Consider the following 17,944-nt stretch of genomic DNA (forward strand, 5'->3'; position numbering starts at 1 on the left):
AGGGAATGCCTGCAGGTCAGTCAATGAAAATGAACAACTTTTTGGGAGAGTTCACATCCTATATGGATTTGGGGCCAGTTCTGGGGTTTTTTCTCACTTCCTGTTGATTTTAGGGCATTTCCTGGAGCAATCATCTCAAATGTTCATTTGCCTCCTCCCAGTAAAACATGGATTGGACGTCCGGTGCCGTCATTGGCAGTCAATAAGTTCAATAACAGGCTTAAAATGAAATGGTGGGGAACAATATATTTCTTGTCAAATACGTTTCTGGAAGAAAGACGGAAGGCCATATCGGCGTGCTCTTATTTATTTTCATGTCAGGCTTCGGTTGTGCACGGTGACGGCGGGGGGTCAGTAACATCAACCCCGCTGAAAGAACCCCCCTCCCTCCCTCCCATGCACCCTGCAGTCAGCAAGACGTCCTTGATGCGATCTGTGAGACAAACAAGAAAAGAAGACATCGTTAGGACTTGAATGTTCCATCATCTCATTTTTTCATCTCATTGGTCAATTATGAAAACATTCAGTGATTCAGTGATGGTTTTAAAAAAAGCACAAAAAAACACCTTACCTAAAAATCGCATTGGTTTTTTTTGTATCAAAAATGAAAACAAATTATGGAAATAACGCCTTATTATATAGATTTTTTTTTTTTTTTAACGTTTGTGCATAGTCATTTTTTTGGTTAACAACGACTATACATGGTAATTTAAAAAAAAAAACATGTCTACACGGGAAAAACGTCTTACTATGCTATGTTCGTTTTTCTGTGTTTATAAGTCAATCAATCAAAACACCCTTAAGTAAATAATGCATACTGTACATGGTGATTCTGGTCATCATTGCTGATGCAGTTCATCAAGCTGACGGCAGGTGGAAGCCGAGGCTTGATGGTGTTGCCATTATCGTCCAATGTGACGCCCACCGCGGTCGGTCATTGGCAGCCACCAAGTTAAAACGGTGGCTAAAAGTGGATTCGATGACACGACACATTTAACATATATGGATGCTTAAAGCACAAAGGCTAGTTTGATAGTTACTCATTATTTTTACGATGATCAGCTCACGTTATTTACTCTTATGCCTTTGGGGTTATTATTTTAGCTGAAGACGTGCAATTTATAAGATGATTAATTCTGTCAGTGCCACTGACAATGATAGATGTCCAATCATGGGGTTCTTTTCTTCCTTCCGCTGTGATTTAAAAGGAGTTTGTCACTCCAATCCTTTTGAAGTGCACGGGTGACCGCGAATGAACGAACGTTCCAGCCCTACCACTTCAAATGAATAGGCGCCGTCAATGTCAGCCAAGAGCTAAAAATCCATTTTGTTGGCCAAAATACACCCTCAGACCAATATGTTTATCATTAGAATAAACGGTCAACGACAGCTAAGGAGTTAAAAAAAAAACATAATACATTTAGCCTATACAGTGTTTCCAGTTGTTTTAGTTTTTTGGGTAAAATGTAAATAAATAATAACAAAAAAAGTAGTCCAATTGGATTGGATTTTTATTACCGTCAACACCATGCAGCCAATGGTTTCTAACCATTAGATTTCAGGGGGGGAATTGCTGCCCGACTGCCACGAATCGGATGTTGGAACTCGAGGAACCTTCTGGAAACATTCATACAGCCAGGGTTTCTCCATCGCAGTCACCTGTCATTTTAAAAGTTAGTTGACGTCAAAACTGTCAACCGCTTTTCCTGGCCCCGCCCCGCCCTCTGCTTTCCCACGGGTGAGATACACGTCGTTCACGGCGGCGGCGGCCTAATCGCGAAGGAGCGGTGACGGGAAGGGAAGGGAAGGGAAGGGAAGGGGGGGTCCAGCATGTCCGTAAGCCCCAGCAGACACTCTCGCACCCCCTTCTCCGTCACCGACATCCTGCACGGCCCAATGGAGGACGTGTACCGCAGGTTCGAGCCGGGCCCTGCAGGTACCCTGTACCGCTACCAGCAGCATCATCAACATCATCATCATCAGCAGCAGCAGCAGCAGCGGCACCAGCACCCGCCGCAACAGCAACTGCAACTGGCCGCCGCCGCCGCCGGGTCTTCCGGCGCCGCAGCCTACAACGTGCAGCACTTTTCGGGCTCTCTCAGCGGGGGGTTCTGCGGAGGCGGCGCCGCCGCCGAGATGACGGCCTACCAGGACGGCACCAGGGCGGCCTGGTACAGCGTGCCCGAAACAAGATACGCGCCAAGTTAGTTCATCACTTTTTTAATATTTCCAATCCACTTTTCCCCGTATTAAACAACTATTTAAAGAAACAGAGGCAAGACACATTTGGCTGCATTTGTTCCCTCAAATTTGAGGAAGTTGAACTAGTTTAACTTTGGTAAACTAGTTTCCATTTTAAGGCACATTGAATACGTTTTTTTTTTTTTTTTTTGTGAATTAAAAAAAATTGCGGTAGCACTGATCATAGCTTATTATTACAGACATGTTTAAGTATGAAATTTTGCTCATCACACTCATAGAAAATATTGATATTTCGTTTACTTTCGTCAAAGGCAACAAAAGCAGAAAAAAGATGGTCATTTCTTGATCTTTTTTCATTTCTTCCTAAGCAGTTTTTTTGTCCTAAGTCAAGGTCATAATATTTTAAATCAAGCTGTGACGGATGAAATTTGATTTTCTAGAAGGCCAATTTAATATTATTTTTGGATGCAATTATTAGCACGATATTCATTTTCTTGAAAATTCAAATTGAGAGCACAAAGATTATGGCCGTTTTGTATTTTTAGTTGTGCAGAAATGTCAAAGTGCATCTTCGCACATGAGACAATTCAAAACTGCATAAATGAGTGAAAATAGTTACAAATATTTAAAAGGCCATAGCGGCAGCCATGCACGCCGGACATTGTTGCAACTGAAATAACTTGTTCGCGCACGCAGTCTCCCGGTTGGTGGGCTCCTGCGGCGGCGGCGGCGGCGGCGGGACGACGGCCTCGGACGGCGGCAAGTCGGCGTGGTCGGCCCCGCCTCGGCGGAAGCGGCGCGTCCTCTTCTCGCAGGCCCAAGTGCTGGAGCTGGAGCGCCGCTTCAAGCAGCAAAAGTATCTGTCGGCCCCGGAGAGGGAGCACCTGGCCGCTCTCATTCACCTCACCCCCAACCAAGTGAAAATTTGGTTCCAGAACCACCGCTACAAGCTCAAGCGGCAAGTCAAGGACAAGGCGGCCGGCGGAGGCGGAGGAAACGACGACGGCGACGGCGACGGCGACGACGACGACAACGACGGAGGCCAAAGACAGGCCGGCCCCGGCCGCACTTCGTCGTCCCAGGCTCCTCCGACGTTAGCCAAGGCCGCCAGGCCGAGTAGGCGAGACTCCGAGCCGGCACCGGAGCGGCCCGACGAGGCGCTACTCGACTACACCGGCGGCGGCGCGTTCGCTTCCTCGACGGGCTCCGCTTTGCTCTACGGGAGAACTTGGTAGGCCGGAAGCGGCCCGATCACGTGATTCGTTCGGATTAAGGACGTTTTTTTTTTTTTCTTTCTTCAAAATGGGGAAAATGTCATACTCTCGCCGTGATTTCAGCTTGATTTTTTTTGACGCTCGTCACACCTCATCCTCACATTGGCCGTCCTCGACGGCACTGGACGTCTAATCATGAACTGTAGACCCGCTAGTTCAAATGGAACGTCGGCTAGTGATCAACTCATTGGAAGACGGGGCGCACCTTGGCCAGAGGAAGAACAACTCGTTGAAGGCCAATCCATCTGAACTGGGAGGGATGGCGGGAAATGAACAAACGTTCAAATGACCGGCGATAAACTCATTTCAATTGAAGCGTGAAAAGATCTTTAGCAATATGGTCGCCCTGAGGCCGTGTTGGGAGGGGCGACGACGCATTGACATTCAAATGCATTTCACCAGTTTTACTCCCGTCAAAGCATCTGATCACGGGTTCATTCGCTGCCACCACCAGCACCCTCCTGGCTCATATGGCTCGGACATCTAGTCACAATAAACCGATTGGTGGGAGCTAGGGTGCGCCTTTGATTTTCAACTCATTGGTTGCCATGGACGGCGATGGACATTTGGACGCCTGTACTCGTATAAATAGTTGAGACGATCTTGTTAAAACATCTGGAGCTTTTATACTCACACAGGATGAAATTAATAAAATAAAATCACATGGCTTGTTCTTTTATTTGGACAAGTTGGTAAAAGACGGTGAATCTCACAGATACAACATTGACCGATTAAAATTTTCATTGGACAAAATTGTTTTTTTGAATCAAAGTTTAAAAAAAAAAAAAAATTCATGCGACAACACGAGAATTAAAAAAAAACAAACAAAAAAAAAACAGGACGTTCACTTCCAGGTGTATCTTCTGGACGGCGGTGGCGCCGGATAACCGCCTCTGTTGTGGCTCTAAAAACATAAGAGAGATGAAAAATGATCAGCTTTAGAGCAGCATTTTATCCTGAAAGTACGTTTTAGTTCAATAAAAAGTCCTCTCCAACATGACGTTCAATTTTGGCAAATTGATCATTTCTGGCCTCAATTTCAACCAAAATATGTATTTTGAAAGTTATGTATAGTCAAACTTTTTATTTTGAACAAGGAATACATAAAATGAGGGAGGATATCCCAGACTTTCTATTTTAGGCTCAATCTACATGCGCAAATACCAATGTATTTTCTACATGCATGCACAAATGTTTTAGTCATAACGCACTGTTAGGACTCCAAAATGGAATGCCAGTAGTGACTTATTGGTCAACTCTTTGTCACAGATGATGAATTTTTGGCCTTGCAAAAATAAAAGCTACATTTTTGAAAACTGGAAATGAATGGGGCTTTACCTTGCATCCCAAAAAATGTTTTGCTTTGAGATGCAAGTCAATAGTGAACAGACTTTTTTGGGCGGGTTTTAATTATGTAAGTTCATGAAAAAAAATTGGGTAGAGGAACTGAATTTTGGGACTAATAATAAAAAAATACAACCCTGTCACGCCTGAATTTTTGGAACATTTGTGTAAAATGTTGGAAGAGATTGGTGCCAAGATCATTTTAAAAAAACCTAGGTGGGATTACGGTTATTGCAATGATCCTCAATACAAGTCGAGGCCCATTTTTTATTTTGGGTACCTGGTACTGCTGGCCGCGTTCGCCACGCCAGTCGCTTCGGTGTTGGTCGAAGTGCTGCCGGTAGCCCCCGCCGCCGCGACCGGCGTTGTGTTGGTACGCCCCCCGCTGCGACGGCTGGGCTCGGTCCCAGCCGTGACCGCCGCGATACGGCGACTGCTGATGCTGCAATTGTTGTCTGCATAAACAGTCATCGAGTTAAAAGTCAGGGTCACCATCATGGAGGCCAAACTCAAAGAACAATCATCCCATCACCCAAAAATCTGCAGAAGCTGAACAACAAATATGTGAGACCACACGCTAAAATGTTATTACATTTTGGAGGCATGTCATTTTTTTAAAAAAACTTCCTTTTTACAAACAACTGATTGACTGCCATTGATGGTGATAGACTGAAAAAGTTGAATAACTGACAAAGTTGAATATTTACAGTCTTATTTTTTCATTTGGTGGTTCATATATATTAAAAAAATGAGATTTCAATTAAAAAAAAATGTTTAAAAGAAAAAAAGGAAAATAAAAAAAAAATATTGACAACGAACACAACGGTCGGGTGGATTGGACATCTATCGCCGTCATAGTGACCGACCGGTCACTATATCGGACTCACCGTGGAAAGTGAGGCTGAGGCCGGAAGGACGACGGCGTTCCCGTCGGGCCGGCGGATCGGGAATCTGCGCACGACAACAACAAAAAAAGCCGCGTCACAACAGGTTCTCTCCTCTTACAGTCTGTCGGAGGGGCCGCCGCTGCGTGTTTTTGTCGGGCGAATGAAAAACACCATTGAGGCCGCCTCCTCGAGTGCTTCGCTTCTATTCACAAAGACCCACTTGAGATAGTAGCCAAAGGCTTCCACCGTTGCCGTGGCGATGACCAGCTGCCCGTCCGTTGAGCCCCTCCACCTGCGCGCCAAGAAATACAAGGCGGGCGGGCGGACGGGCAGGCGCCGTCCGTGGACCTCGACGATTGTTTTCATACTTCCTTAATCACTTGTTTATGAAGTAGAAATTGCAATTTGTGACAATTGCTCTATCGCAGGAGTCGGGAACCTTTTCGGCTGAGACAGCCAAGAACACCACGTATTTTAAAATATAATTCCCTGAGAGCCATACAATATGTTTAAAAATACAAGTCATGTGTGCATTTTGTGTCATTTCAACACTTTCAGAATTCTTTTTATTAACATAGATATGCTGTTGCCAATCAATGATGAGGATTTCTTACTATTAATGCGACTTCTGGTGCTGTGTGGTATTGCTGATGGCTTTGTAGTCTGGTTGATACTTATGCACGGTGCACACCAAAATAAGTCGATTTTTTTTCTTTAGCGAACTCAGTGAAGGACTTGAATAAACCCTCCCCTCTTGCCGTCTGTCCCTTTCATAGTCAAAACCCTGCAATCACGCCAAACTGGGATAAATAGCTTACGTCTGTTGACTCATCCAAAGCGAGAGAAAAAAAAAAGTGCCGCATTTATGTCCTTATCTCTTGTTGAAAAGTACGATACTCCTGGTCTTTTTTTCCTTTTTGCCATCTTCTCAAAAGGGTTTCTAAAATTAAATGACAACGCGGAAAACGAACCTGAAAACGAGGAACGTTTATTTCCTCATCTCACACACACGCGGACTATGCCGCTATTTTCGACAGCAAAATACGGCAAACCCACTTGAACAGTGTCTCTGCCTCAACTGCGTGGCCTATGCAATCCACGCAGCCAATGGCATGGGACTTGGGGGTGTAACGTAGCACATCTAGGTTGCTATTTGATGACATCTAGTGCGAACTGCGGGAGTGTTGTCGGAGCATTAAAAAGTTAACGTGCGGCGCAAAAGTCACGTCTGCTTATTACTGCACAACACCAGCGTATGACCGTGGCCGTCTCGCGCAATGCGCATAGGAGTATAACGAAACGTTTAAAAAAAAAAAAAAAAAAAAAAAATTAAAGATTTGTCTGCGAGCCAAATGCAGCCGTCAAAAGAGCCGGATCCGGCTCGCGAGCCATAGATTCAGACATCTGCTCTATCGGGTCCATTTGGAGGCATTTCCTGTTGATATCGTGTCACTTCCTGTTGATTTTCAGGTTGCAGATATGCTTGTCGTGTCAAACAAAAAAGGCTTCCATTTTGGGGTCATGAGGTCAAAGGTCACAAAGGAGTGTTGCAATAATACTTTCATTTTTTGGACAATTATAAAATGAGAAATACAGAGATAAAAAATGGACAAAATAAAACCAAATATTCAGTTTGTTCTTTATAACATTTTTACAAAATAAAATTAAAAAATCATACGTTACTGTTCAAAAGTTTGGGGCCTAAGTGACTGTATCATATTGGATTTTTCATTAGGTACACTACGGTTCAAAAGTCTGGGGTCTTTTGCACGGTAGTGTATGTCCATTTAAATTCTGTGTCGATGGGTAAAATATCAAAATAAGCTGTTTTAACTTTTACAAATTTCTAATTTTTTTACTTCAAATTTATCATATTTCGTTATACAATAAAATTGTTTTTTTTTGGGTCATGATTTTCGCGTCAGAGTACGAAACGGTGGCCGCAAATCAAAACGGGCGACTTTCGATGACCTCTGCGGGAGGGAATTCAAGTGAAACAGAAACAAAAAGCCAAACTGGCATTGAATCGTTAAAATCGGATTTAAAAAAAAAAAAGAAGTGTGAATTAAGTGAAATCCAGCCCCGTCGTTATACTGTTGCCTCTTTGGAAAAAGGCAAAAGCATTTGAATAGGAGGTCAAGTAGGAAATATTGGTCCGAGCGCAGGAGATTGGAGTTATTGTGGCCGACTTTGATGAGCCGCGGCGGACCACCCAGTCGGCCGGCAATTAGACGCAACTGAAAAGAGAGACGGCTACAAGTGGACACCTGTCAATCTCTTTAATTAGCCGCCATCCCGGAGCGCACAATGGCCGACAAAAGGATTACGCCGACGACGGATTAGAAGAAGCCTAAACGCCTCTTTTGCATTGGCGTGACGACTATTTGACTCGGCTCAAACCAAAACAGCCGGCAGAAAATCTTTCACTGCTTTGCTTGTAAAATAAAGTTTGGGTCATCTAACTTTGTAAAGTGACAGAATTACCAATTATAATGGAGTGAGTCCAATGGTAAAATTGTTTTGATTTCAGTCAAAACAATCTTTGCTTCTCGATGACTTCATTTACATTCAACAAATCTAGATAAAGCAACTCAAAGCCAGGAAGCCAGGGGAGGGCACGTTTGACACCCCAGATATAAAACATTGTAACAAGGAAATCAAAATAGTATTAATACTAAATAAAGAAATGTAACAAATAAGATTTTAAAAATACAAGTAAACGCAAAAAGTTCATAAAAAAACGGATGGAACTTATATATAAATTGTCGACGACTTGAAATAAAGCGCCTCGCCGCCGGTCAGAGGTTGGGCGGAGTTGTTAGTTTGTGGCTTTAGCTCCACAATGGCCACCGGCAGAGTTTTGGGCGCAGCTGCTCGGCGGACGCAAAGACCCCCCGCCGGCCTTGTCAAAAGGGGAATTTAACTCGGCTTTCGGGCTCTTCGCCGCTAGATCGCGAGCGACGTCGCGAGTCGGCCGTTTAGGAAAAATGCTTTGCTCTGTCCCTCCCTGGTGGGGTCAGATTTTTGCCGTCTTCATTTTTTCTTTCTTGTTAACTCTGTTGCCTGGAATTTCTTCATTTGAGGACACCCGATTGACTGATTTTGGGACAGTTTTGGGCCATTCCGGTGTGCAGTTTGGGTTATTGAGCGCAATAGACATGCGGCTGTCGTGAACTGAAATGTTGATTACTAGTTGACGTCCAAGTACAGCTGGGCGATTTAGCCAAAATTTACCGTTACCGAAATGGTTTGTGATGCCCGAAGGCGTTTTGACCCCGTGGGCAAATTCGTTTTTTAATGAAACGAAAAAAAGAAACTATTTTCAGCCCGCTTTGACGACGCGTTGTTCGTCAATGTTCATTCCCCTTAAAGTACAGCCAGTGTCCTTACGAGTGATGTCACGAGACTATCAGGAAATCAAACAAACAAGCGCGTTGCTATCAATTGGTACGCTACCGCTACAAGTGACCGTGATGGAGTCGGATAATAGCGAAAGGGCTGGCGGTAGCCAGGCCACAGGCATTTCGAGTACAGCATTACAGTGGAATGAAAAAGTATCTGAACCTTTTGGAACGTCTCACATTTCTGCATAAAATCCCCATCAAATGTGATCTGATCTTTGTCAAAATCACACAGATGAAGAACCAGTGTCTGCTTGAACTGAAACCACCCAACATTTATAGGTTTTCATATTTTAATGAGGATAGTACAGTTTGCAAACAATGACACATTTAATGTCTTGTGGCCCACCCCTTTGCCAACAGTAACTTCAACCAGACGCTTCCTGTTGCTGCAGATCAGTCTGGCACATCGATCAGGACTAAACTTGGTGCATTCCTCTCTACGAACTGCTGTAGTTCAGTCAGATTCCTGGGATGTCTGGCATGAATCTCTGTCTTTAGGTCATGCCACAGCATCTCGGTGAGGTTCAAGTCTGGACTTTGACTTTGCCTCTCCCGAATGTGTATTTTGTTCTTTTGAAACCATTCTGAAGTTGATTTACTTCTGCGTTTTGGATCATTATCTTGTTGCAGCATCCATCCTCTTTTTAGCTTCAACTGTCTGACCGACGGCCTAAGGTTTTCCTGAAAAACTTTTGAATTCATTCTTCCATGGTCCAGGTCCCGAGGCAGCAAAACAGCCCCAAATCATGATGCTCCCGCCATCATGCTTCACTGTGGAGATGAGGTGTCGATGTTGGTGAGCTGTTCCATTTTTCCTCCACACATGATGTTGTTTGTTACTCCCAAACAATTCAACTTTGGTTTCATCAGTCCACAAAATATTTTGCCAAAACGTCTGTGGAGTGTCCAAGTGCCTTTTTGGGAACAATAAACGAGCAACAATGTTTATTTCAGACAGCAGTGGCTTCCTCCGTGGAGTCCTCTCATGAACACCATTCTTGCCCATATAGCTGATGTGTGCACAGAGATATCGGACTGTGCCAGTGATTTCTGTAAGTCTTTAGCAGACACTTTTTTACCTCTGAGTATTCTGCGCTGAACTCTTGGCATCATCTTTGGTGGACAGCCACTTCTTGGGAGAGAAGCAACAGTGCCAAACTCTCTCCATTTGTAGACAACTTCTCTGACTGTCGATTGTTAAACATCCAAACTTTTAGAAATGGTTTTGTATCCTTTGCCACCTTTATACAAAACAACAATCCTTGATAACAGGTCTTCAGACAGCTCTTTTGACCCAGCCATGATGCACATCAGACAATGCTTCTCATCAAGACAATTCTTACCAGGTGTGTTTTATAGTGGGCAGGGCAGCTTGAAACCACTCATCAGTGATTGGGCACACACCTGACTACAATTGTTTAGTACAAATTGGTTTCAAATGCTCTTTAAGTCTCCTTAGGCAGAGGGTTCACTTATTCCCCCCCCCCCCCACTGTCATTGTTTGCATGCCATCCTCATTTAAACATGAAACCTATAAGGGTGGTTTTAGCTAAAGCAGACACTGTATTTTACATCTGTGTGATTTTGACAAAGATCAGATCACATTTGATGGCGATTTTATGCAGACATGTGAGAAATTCCAAAAGGTTCAGATACTTTTTCAATCCACTGTAGTTGACGCTCATAGTGCGGTGTCGCTGCCTAGAAATAACTCGATGTCGGTTGTATTCGAGAAGGACGACGAATCATGGAGCCCTACATCAGTTTGACAGTCCATTTCATAGACAACAAGTGGGAGCTGCGAACCCCGGGTGCTGGATACAGCCTATTTCACAGACGACCACATGGGTGAAATGACCGCTCAAGGCCTGCAACGAATGCTCTCTATGCGGGACCTGAAGTCGCCACCACCGACGGCGGCGCTAACCTTGTCGAAGTGGCCGAACTTCATGAGTGGATTGGGCACGGACCGCATCTAGCAATCAATAAGTCACGTTATTTTGTATTTCTTTTCAGCATAAAGTATAATCCGACAGTATAGTCTATAATATGACCGTTTAATGGCCACAGCTATTTTTCTGTATGTGCTTGCTTTATTCTGCGTCATTACTGCCATCATAAAAGCTTAAATGTTTCATTGGCATAAGAGAGCAGTATAGCTTAATATGTGTATGGTGTGTGCGTGCGTGTATTTCAGAAAATGCTCGGGAAAACCCCCCTGAAACCTTGAAGTAAACACTTGTGTGTAGTACTCATCTCACAGCAGCCATTAACAATAGGTTGTCTGATAATCGGTCCTCTGTTTGAAGTGCACTGTTCGAGCCCCTCTTGCTGTAAGTCATTTGTCTTAAAATGACATTTTTGTCACACAGTGGCCAAAGCAATATTTACAATGTTGTACATTGTTCAAGTCATACAAGCCGTTCTAAATGTTCATAATTGAATGCTTACTGATTTCAAGATATTTTTATATGCTCAATGTTTACACTGCATGTACAATTGTTAAATACGTTCAATAGAAAGCTGGCAAACAAATCAACGAGAAATGGTTCATTTGTATCACATGTATTGATTCAGATTCAAAATATATAACAGTCCGCTTGGGCAAATTTATTATCATTTATCTTTATCGAGGTAAATCCACTAAATTTACCGTGATAAGTACTCAAGGCCATATCGCCCAATAATGGAGTTTTTTTTTTTTTTGTAGGTCCGAGTTGAAAATCAGCATGAGCGAATGAAAACGTTGAATGTGTGTGAAGTTTTTGGGAAATTTGGCCTCAACTTGTACCTTTTCGCCAAAACTGACTGAAAACTTTTGTGTGACTTGGACCATCGCTTTAGGACAAGAAGAATTTTGAAAATTGGAAATGTTTTGGAAAGCGTTAGGGGCAAAAACCAAAAAGAACCCACGGCGTGCCAATTTTGGAAACATTTGGGAACGGCGCGAACAGGTCACAGCGTGCGCGCTGCGCGCCTGACGGAGAAATCTTGTTTGCTCGGCTTTGGAAAGCGTCCCCGAAACGAGAGTCTTACTTTGGAAGTTGTGTTGATGACCGCCGCGGGGGGAGCGGAAGTTTCCTTGGTTGTGGTAATTGCCGGGAGGTGGGGCGTTGCTGTATTGGCCTCCTCCGCTATGTTCCTTTCTGAGGGAGTGGCTGCAGGAGGCGGGAGGGAAAAAAAAAAAAAAAAAAAAAAACGCTCATCAGCCATTCTAAACACGGCACCTTCGAGGGACGCCAGATGTTCAATTATTCCGCTTTCTTAATGATAATGTGGACGTGCGCGGGAGGAAGCGGAGATCATAATCAAGCGCGGCTGCTTAATAGCCAAACATTTTTACACAGCGTCACAAAATTGAGGAAACTCTGTTTTATCCCGTATTGATGTCAAAATTCCTCTTTTCGGAAGCTCTTAAAAATGAATATTCTCTTAATTGCGTTGTGTTAAATGTTTGAAATACTTTGTTTTTTTGTCAATTTTATTCAAAAACATTATTTTCTATTTATTTTAGCTGTTATATATACGCATGTACATACTGGTCCTCAAAAAATTAGCATATTGCGATAAAGGCTCATTATTTTCTGCAATGTACTGATAAACATTAGACTTTCATATATTTTAGATTCATTACACACAACTGAAGTAGTTCAAGCCTTTTATTGTTTTAATATTGATGATTTTGGCAAAAAAGTCAAGAAAAAACAAAAATCCCTATCTCAAAAAATGAGCATATCATGAAAAGGTACTCTAAAGAAGCTACCAACCCAAACATCCGAATCAACGAATGAACTCAAAACCCCTGCAAAAGATTCCTGAGGCTTTATAAACTCCACCACCAGCCTGGTTCATGACTCAAAACCACAATCATGGGCATGATTGGCGATCTGACTGCTGTCCAGAAGGCCATCATTGACACCCTCAAGCAAGAGGCTAAGACACAGAAAGAAATTTCTGAGCGAATATCTGTTCCCAGAGTGCTGTATAAAGGCTCCTCAGTGGGAAGGAAAAAGTGTGGCAGAAAACGCTGCACAACCAGAAGTGGTGACCGCACCCTGAGAAATATTGTGGAGAAGGGCAGCAGAAACAGTGGACTGAATCTGGAGTGCAAACATCCAGAGCCACCGTGCACAGGCGTGTGCTGGAAATGGGCTACAGGTGCCGCGTTCCCCGGGTCAAGCCACTTTTGAACCTGAAACAGCGGCAGAAGTGCCTGACCTGGGCTACAGAGAAGCAGCACTGGACTGTTGCTCAGTGGTCCAAAGTATTTTTTTTCAGATGAAAGCAAATTTTGCATGTCATTCAGAAATCAAGGTGCCAGAGTTTGGAGGAAGACTGAGGAGAAGGAAACGCCAAAATGCCAGTGTCAAGTATCCACAGTCAGTGATGGTCTGGGGTGCCATGTCAGCTGCTGGTGTTGGTCTACTGTGTTTTATCAATGCAGCTAGCTATCAGGAGATTTTGGAGCACTTCATACTTCCATCTGCTGAAAAGCTTTACAGACATGAAGATTTCATTTTTCAGCACGACCTGGCACCTGCTCAGTGCCAAAACCACTGGTAAATGGTTTACTGGCCGTGGCGTTACTGTGCAGAGCCAAGTGAGAGAAGGGGGGGCTTATTACAGCTTAGCTCGGTGACTAGCTAGGACATTGCTCAAAAATCTCGGCGAGGACAGTACAATGGCATATAATACATATTCTTGGATAGTTAACAGTGCCCTCCATAATTGCACCCCTGAAAAAGATGTGTTTTTTAGCTTCTAATATTTTGTTTAATTCAAATAATATGGGACCTTAATGGACAAAAAGAGAAAAATCCAACCTTAAATACAAGTGCATTCATTCAGTGGGGAAAAAAATCTCACACAAAAATACACACGGTCCCAGGCTTCAACGGGGACCGTGTGCTTTGGTCAGATGACACCAAGATTGAGCTTTTTGCCAACAAACACTAAGTGGCTCTGGCGTGCCACGAAAGATGCGCATGCTGAAAAGCACCTCATACCCACTGTGAAGTATGGGGGTGGGTCAGTGATGCTGTGGGGCTGTTTGGCTTCCAAAGGCCCTGGGAACCTTGTTAGGGTGTATGGCATCATGAATGCTTTGAAATACCAGGACATTTGAAATCAAAATCTGTTGTCCTCTGCCCGAAAGCTGAAGATGGGTCGTCACTGGGTCTTTCGGCAAGACAATGACCCTACACATATGGCCAAATCTACACAGAAATGGTTCACCAGACACAAAATCAAGCTCCTCCCATGGCCATCTCAGTCCCCAGACCTTGTTTTGTTGGCAAAAGGGGGTTGTACGAAGTATTAACACCAGGGGTGCTAATAATTGTGACACACATTATTTGACGTCAAATAAGTTTTTCTTTACGTGGGATTTTTTCCCCACTGAATGAATGCACTTGTATTGAAGGTTGGATTTTTCTCTTGTTTTCCATTAAGGTCCCATATTATTTGAATAAAAAAATTATTAGAAGCTAAAAAACACATCTTACACATCCAGGGATGCAATTATGGAGGGCACTGTATTTTGAGATTTCGGGGTACTTAAAGGGTTCAATCCGATTTACGTGGAAATTCGGGTGACGTCACGAGCGTAGGAACGGAATTCGTTCAGAGCCCGAGGACTACTTGTATTTGATTCCCCCCCCCCCATTTTTTTCAACTAAATTTAAGAAAAGTTGGCATATGATTGTTTTTTTTTTTAAAATGAAATAGTACAAAAAAGTAAATAATCTTTTGTATTCATTTTTAAATGTCTATATTATTGATGTATTGTTATTATTTGACATTTTTTTAGATGATACTTTAGAAAACAAAGCCGCAGCAAATATCAAAATATATCAGATTATTTTAGGAATGAATCAAAATGAGATCAATTGCAACGATGAAAATAATGCTTGGTGGCAGACATAATGGGGAAAAAAAAGCTCACCCCAGAGCTCTGAAGCCCGACTGGTCCAAGTGAGCCTGTTGCCTATTGGGGTTGAAACCCAACTGGGGTCTCCACGGTTGGTTCTCCCGTCTATCCCAGTCCTCTGGCTTCAACACATTTGTGGGAAGCCTGCAGACAAAGTAAGACCTTTTCACCGACCGGCCGCCACGGCGACGGACGACCGCTTCGAACGGTTACTGACTTGGCTCCGGGCAGGAGGACGGCTTTGAACACGAAGCCCTCGGCAAACTGGGGATCCTTGAACTTGACTCTGGAAATATAACACAACTCGAAATACATTTTTTTTCCCCAAAACTTTTCGGGATCGGAGGGAAACGGGATCCACACATTGAGAAACTACGACGACGGCGGCGCATTTTTGCCTCATCGGACGAAAAGAGGCCATTCATCTCGTTACGTTTTAGTCTCCCAAAACACGTCGTTAGCTCGATATAGTCTGGTCATCGTCACGAAAAGAAGTTCGTCGACGGAATATATTTGTTATCGTTGATGAAAACAGCGCCGGTTAAAAGTCTAAAGCGGACCGCGGCCTGAGCGTTCTTACCCGATGGCGCAGTTCTGCGTGATGTCCCTTAACGTGGGGATGGGCGAGGCGACGGTCCTGGAAGGACAAAAGGCACAAAGCCGGTGAGAGCGCCGGGCGGAAGGACGGCCCGCCTCCGGACCGGGAAACGTGCAGGAGGGTGCGTGTCCTTACTTATCTGGTAGGATAGGGTGGTCTTCGAGAGATAATATACCTTGGATTCCGTGGCAGAGCTCTGCGGGCACCTCGGTAGGCTGAAAGACAAGCGCCGCGTCACCCTGCGTTAGCGGGACGGCTAATCTGCCAACGCTACCTCTTGAGATCCCGCACGGTAGAGTTCCCGGACAAAGTCCGACATGGGGTGAGACTTCCCGACAAACACCAAATCGCTCCCCAGACTGTTTCTCCTCACTGAAACGCAAACCAAAAAACAGGGATGTTGACCCGACAATTGCGCGATGCCAAAATATGGCGCCCGAGCTTCAACTGACCTTCATCGTCCGTCAGGTCCGGATAGACCTCGGCGAGCGCCGCCCGCAGACGCCGTTCGTCCACAAACGGCAACAAGGCCACACCTTTCAAAAGGGAACAGAGAAAGTATGATTTATTTCCCCTTTTATATTCCATATGTTCTGATTTGGATTATTGTCACTTTTTTCTCTATTTAACACTATACTCATCCCAAGGAAACAAATTAAAAAGCATATTTACTTGGTTCAAAAAAAGTATTTGGACAACCTCTTTCCAATTTAAGTGAACTGGGCGTCTATCGTTGTCAATAGAAGCCAATTTTGGGTCCCTTCCTTGTCATTTTGGGTTACTTGCGGGTCATTTCGTTTTCATTTCCTGCTGGTTTTGGTTCAGTAAGTTCAGTGGTACACGCACGAGGTCACACACATAAAAAATCTCTGGTTTTACAATGCCGACGCCAAAAATAAAAGGATGCCATTCTGTACACACCGCTCTAAACTGACTACGATACTATGATCGCGGCTGAGTCAATTCCTACCGACAAGACATCTACCGACATCTCACCTTGCCAGGCGTACTTTTTCCCATTCAGGTCTATCGCAAAGTCGTTGGGGTAGAAGTCGATAATGGAAGAGTCCTGCGTCACAAGGCATTTGTCATTTTGGGGTCGAGCGCCCGGGCAAACGTGCCGCCGGCTTACCGGACTGGTCATCAGGTTCCGCCACGTCTCGGGCAGGAAGTTGCCGCTGGCGGCGGGAAACACTCCCATCAGCTGCTCGAGGGGCTTGAACTGCGAGGACGACGAGGAGTCAACGCCGGCTCGGCGCGGGCCCCGTCAAAAGACTTACCGGTTTCGTTCCTCTCTCAAAGTCGGAGAACATGCCTCCGATGTCCTTGAAGTCGGAGGCGAAGGGGGCGTAGTGAAAGGGGAAGTACCACTTCCACGAAGCGCAGCCCTGCCAACACACAAAACGCAATGTCCAATTTTTTGCCCTTTCCCAACAGATTAAAAGTCCAACTCTGGCATTTAAACTCCACACTCCTTTAGTTACCGTACTTCCATTTTAAGCCCATTTAATTCATTGACTCCCGTCCTAATTAGGCAAAATTTGCCACTCCACCAACAGTTTCCATTACAATATGTGAACTCATTGGCTGCCGTTGACCGAGAACACTCCACAATACATTTTTCGCGGGGAACCGTAAATTTTGGACCGACGTAAAAGTCAATAGTGAACGGGGAATTTGTTTTGAGGGTTTCCTCGATTTATTCGCCTCTCCCAGTTAAAACAGATCGGACGTCTAGCGCTGTCAATGGCGCTCAAACATGAACATTCAAAGCCAGTCCTCGCAGTTTAAGTGAATAGGATGTCTGTTGTTGTCACTGGCATGCCATAAGTTGAATACTATGAAAACTCTATAATCAACTTTAGAGTGTTACTTGGGGCCATAACCAGTGTACAGTGGGACAAGTAAGTATCTAGCCAACCACCAATTGTGCAAGTTCACCTACTTGAAAAGATTAGAGAGGCTTGTAATTGTCAACCTGGGTAAACCCCAACCACGAGAGACAGAATGTCGAAAAAAAAAAGAAAAAAAACCCCAGAAAATCCCATTGTTTGATTTTTAAAGAATTTATTTCCAAATTAGAGTGGAAAATAAGTATTTGGTCACCTACAAACAAGCAAGATTTCTGGCTGTCAAAGAGGTCTAACTTCTTCTAACGAGGTCTAACGAGGCTCCACTCGTTACCTGTATTAATGGCACCTGTTTTAACTCCACTATGGCCAAGACCAAATTGTAGACCTGCAACAGGCTGGGAAGACTGACTCTGCAATAGGTAAAATGCTTGGAGTAAAGAAATCAACTGTGGG

General features: G+C 44.1%; 2 protein-coding genes across 2 annotated transcripts in view; one reads left to right on the top strand and one right to left on the bottom strand.

Annotated features, from left to right (window-relative positions):
• Positions 1-1,802: 1,802 nt before the first annotated feature.
• LOC130907781 (homeobox protein Nkx-2.4-like) lies at positions 1,803-4,940 on the top strand. The gene is made up of 2 exons (XM_057823220.1): positions 1,803-2,203; positions 2,899-4,940. Exons 1-2 carry the CDS (start codon positions 1,831-1,833, stop codon positions 3,435-3,437), a joined length of 912 nt encoding a protein of 303 aa, XP_057679203.1. The 5' UTR covers positions 1,803-1,830; the 3' UTR covers positions 3,438-4,940.
• xrn2 (5'-3' exoribonuclease 2) overlaps positions 4,139-17,944 on the bottom strand; it is a 28,986-nt gene continuing 15,180 nt past the window's right edge. Inside the window, exons 19-31 of the mRNA XM_057823219.1 lie at positions 16,919-17,026; positions 16,771-16,860; positions 16,635-16,707; positions 16,091-16,174; positions 15,913-16,010; positions 15,774-15,853; positions 15,621-15,677; positions 15,258-15,326; positions 15,056-15,184; positions 12,148-12,269; positions 5,708-5,771; positions 5,101-5,275; positions 4,139-4,380 (exon numbers count right to left, since the gene is read on the bottom strand). Coding sequence (XP_057679202.1) covers positions 4,321-4,380; positions 5,101-5,275; positions 5,708-5,771; positions 12,148-12,269; positions 15,056-15,184; positions 15,258-15,326; positions 15,621-15,677; positions 15,774-15,853; positions 15,913-16,010; positions 16,091-16,174; positions 16,635-16,707; positions 16,771-16,860; positions 16,919-17,026 — 1,209 coding nt within the window. The 3' untranslated portion in view covers positions 4,139-4,320. The remainder of the gene's footprint in view (positions 4,381-5,100; positions 5,276-5,707; positions 5,772-12,147; positions 12,270-15,055; positions 15,185-15,257; positions 15,327-15,620; positions 15,678-15,773; positions 15,854-15,912; positions 16,011-16,090; positions 16,175-16,634; positions 16,708-16,770; positions 16,861-16,918; positions 17,027-17,944) is intronic.

This window comes from Corythoichthys intestinalis, chromosome 19 (genome assembly GCF_030265065.1).
Source record: "Corythoichthys intestinalis isolate RoL2023-P3 chromosome 19, ASM3026506v1, whole genome shotgun sequence".
Lineage (NCBI taxonomy): Eukaryota > Metazoa > Chordata > Actinopteri > Syngnathiformes > Syngnathidae > Corythoichthys > Corythoichthys intestinalis.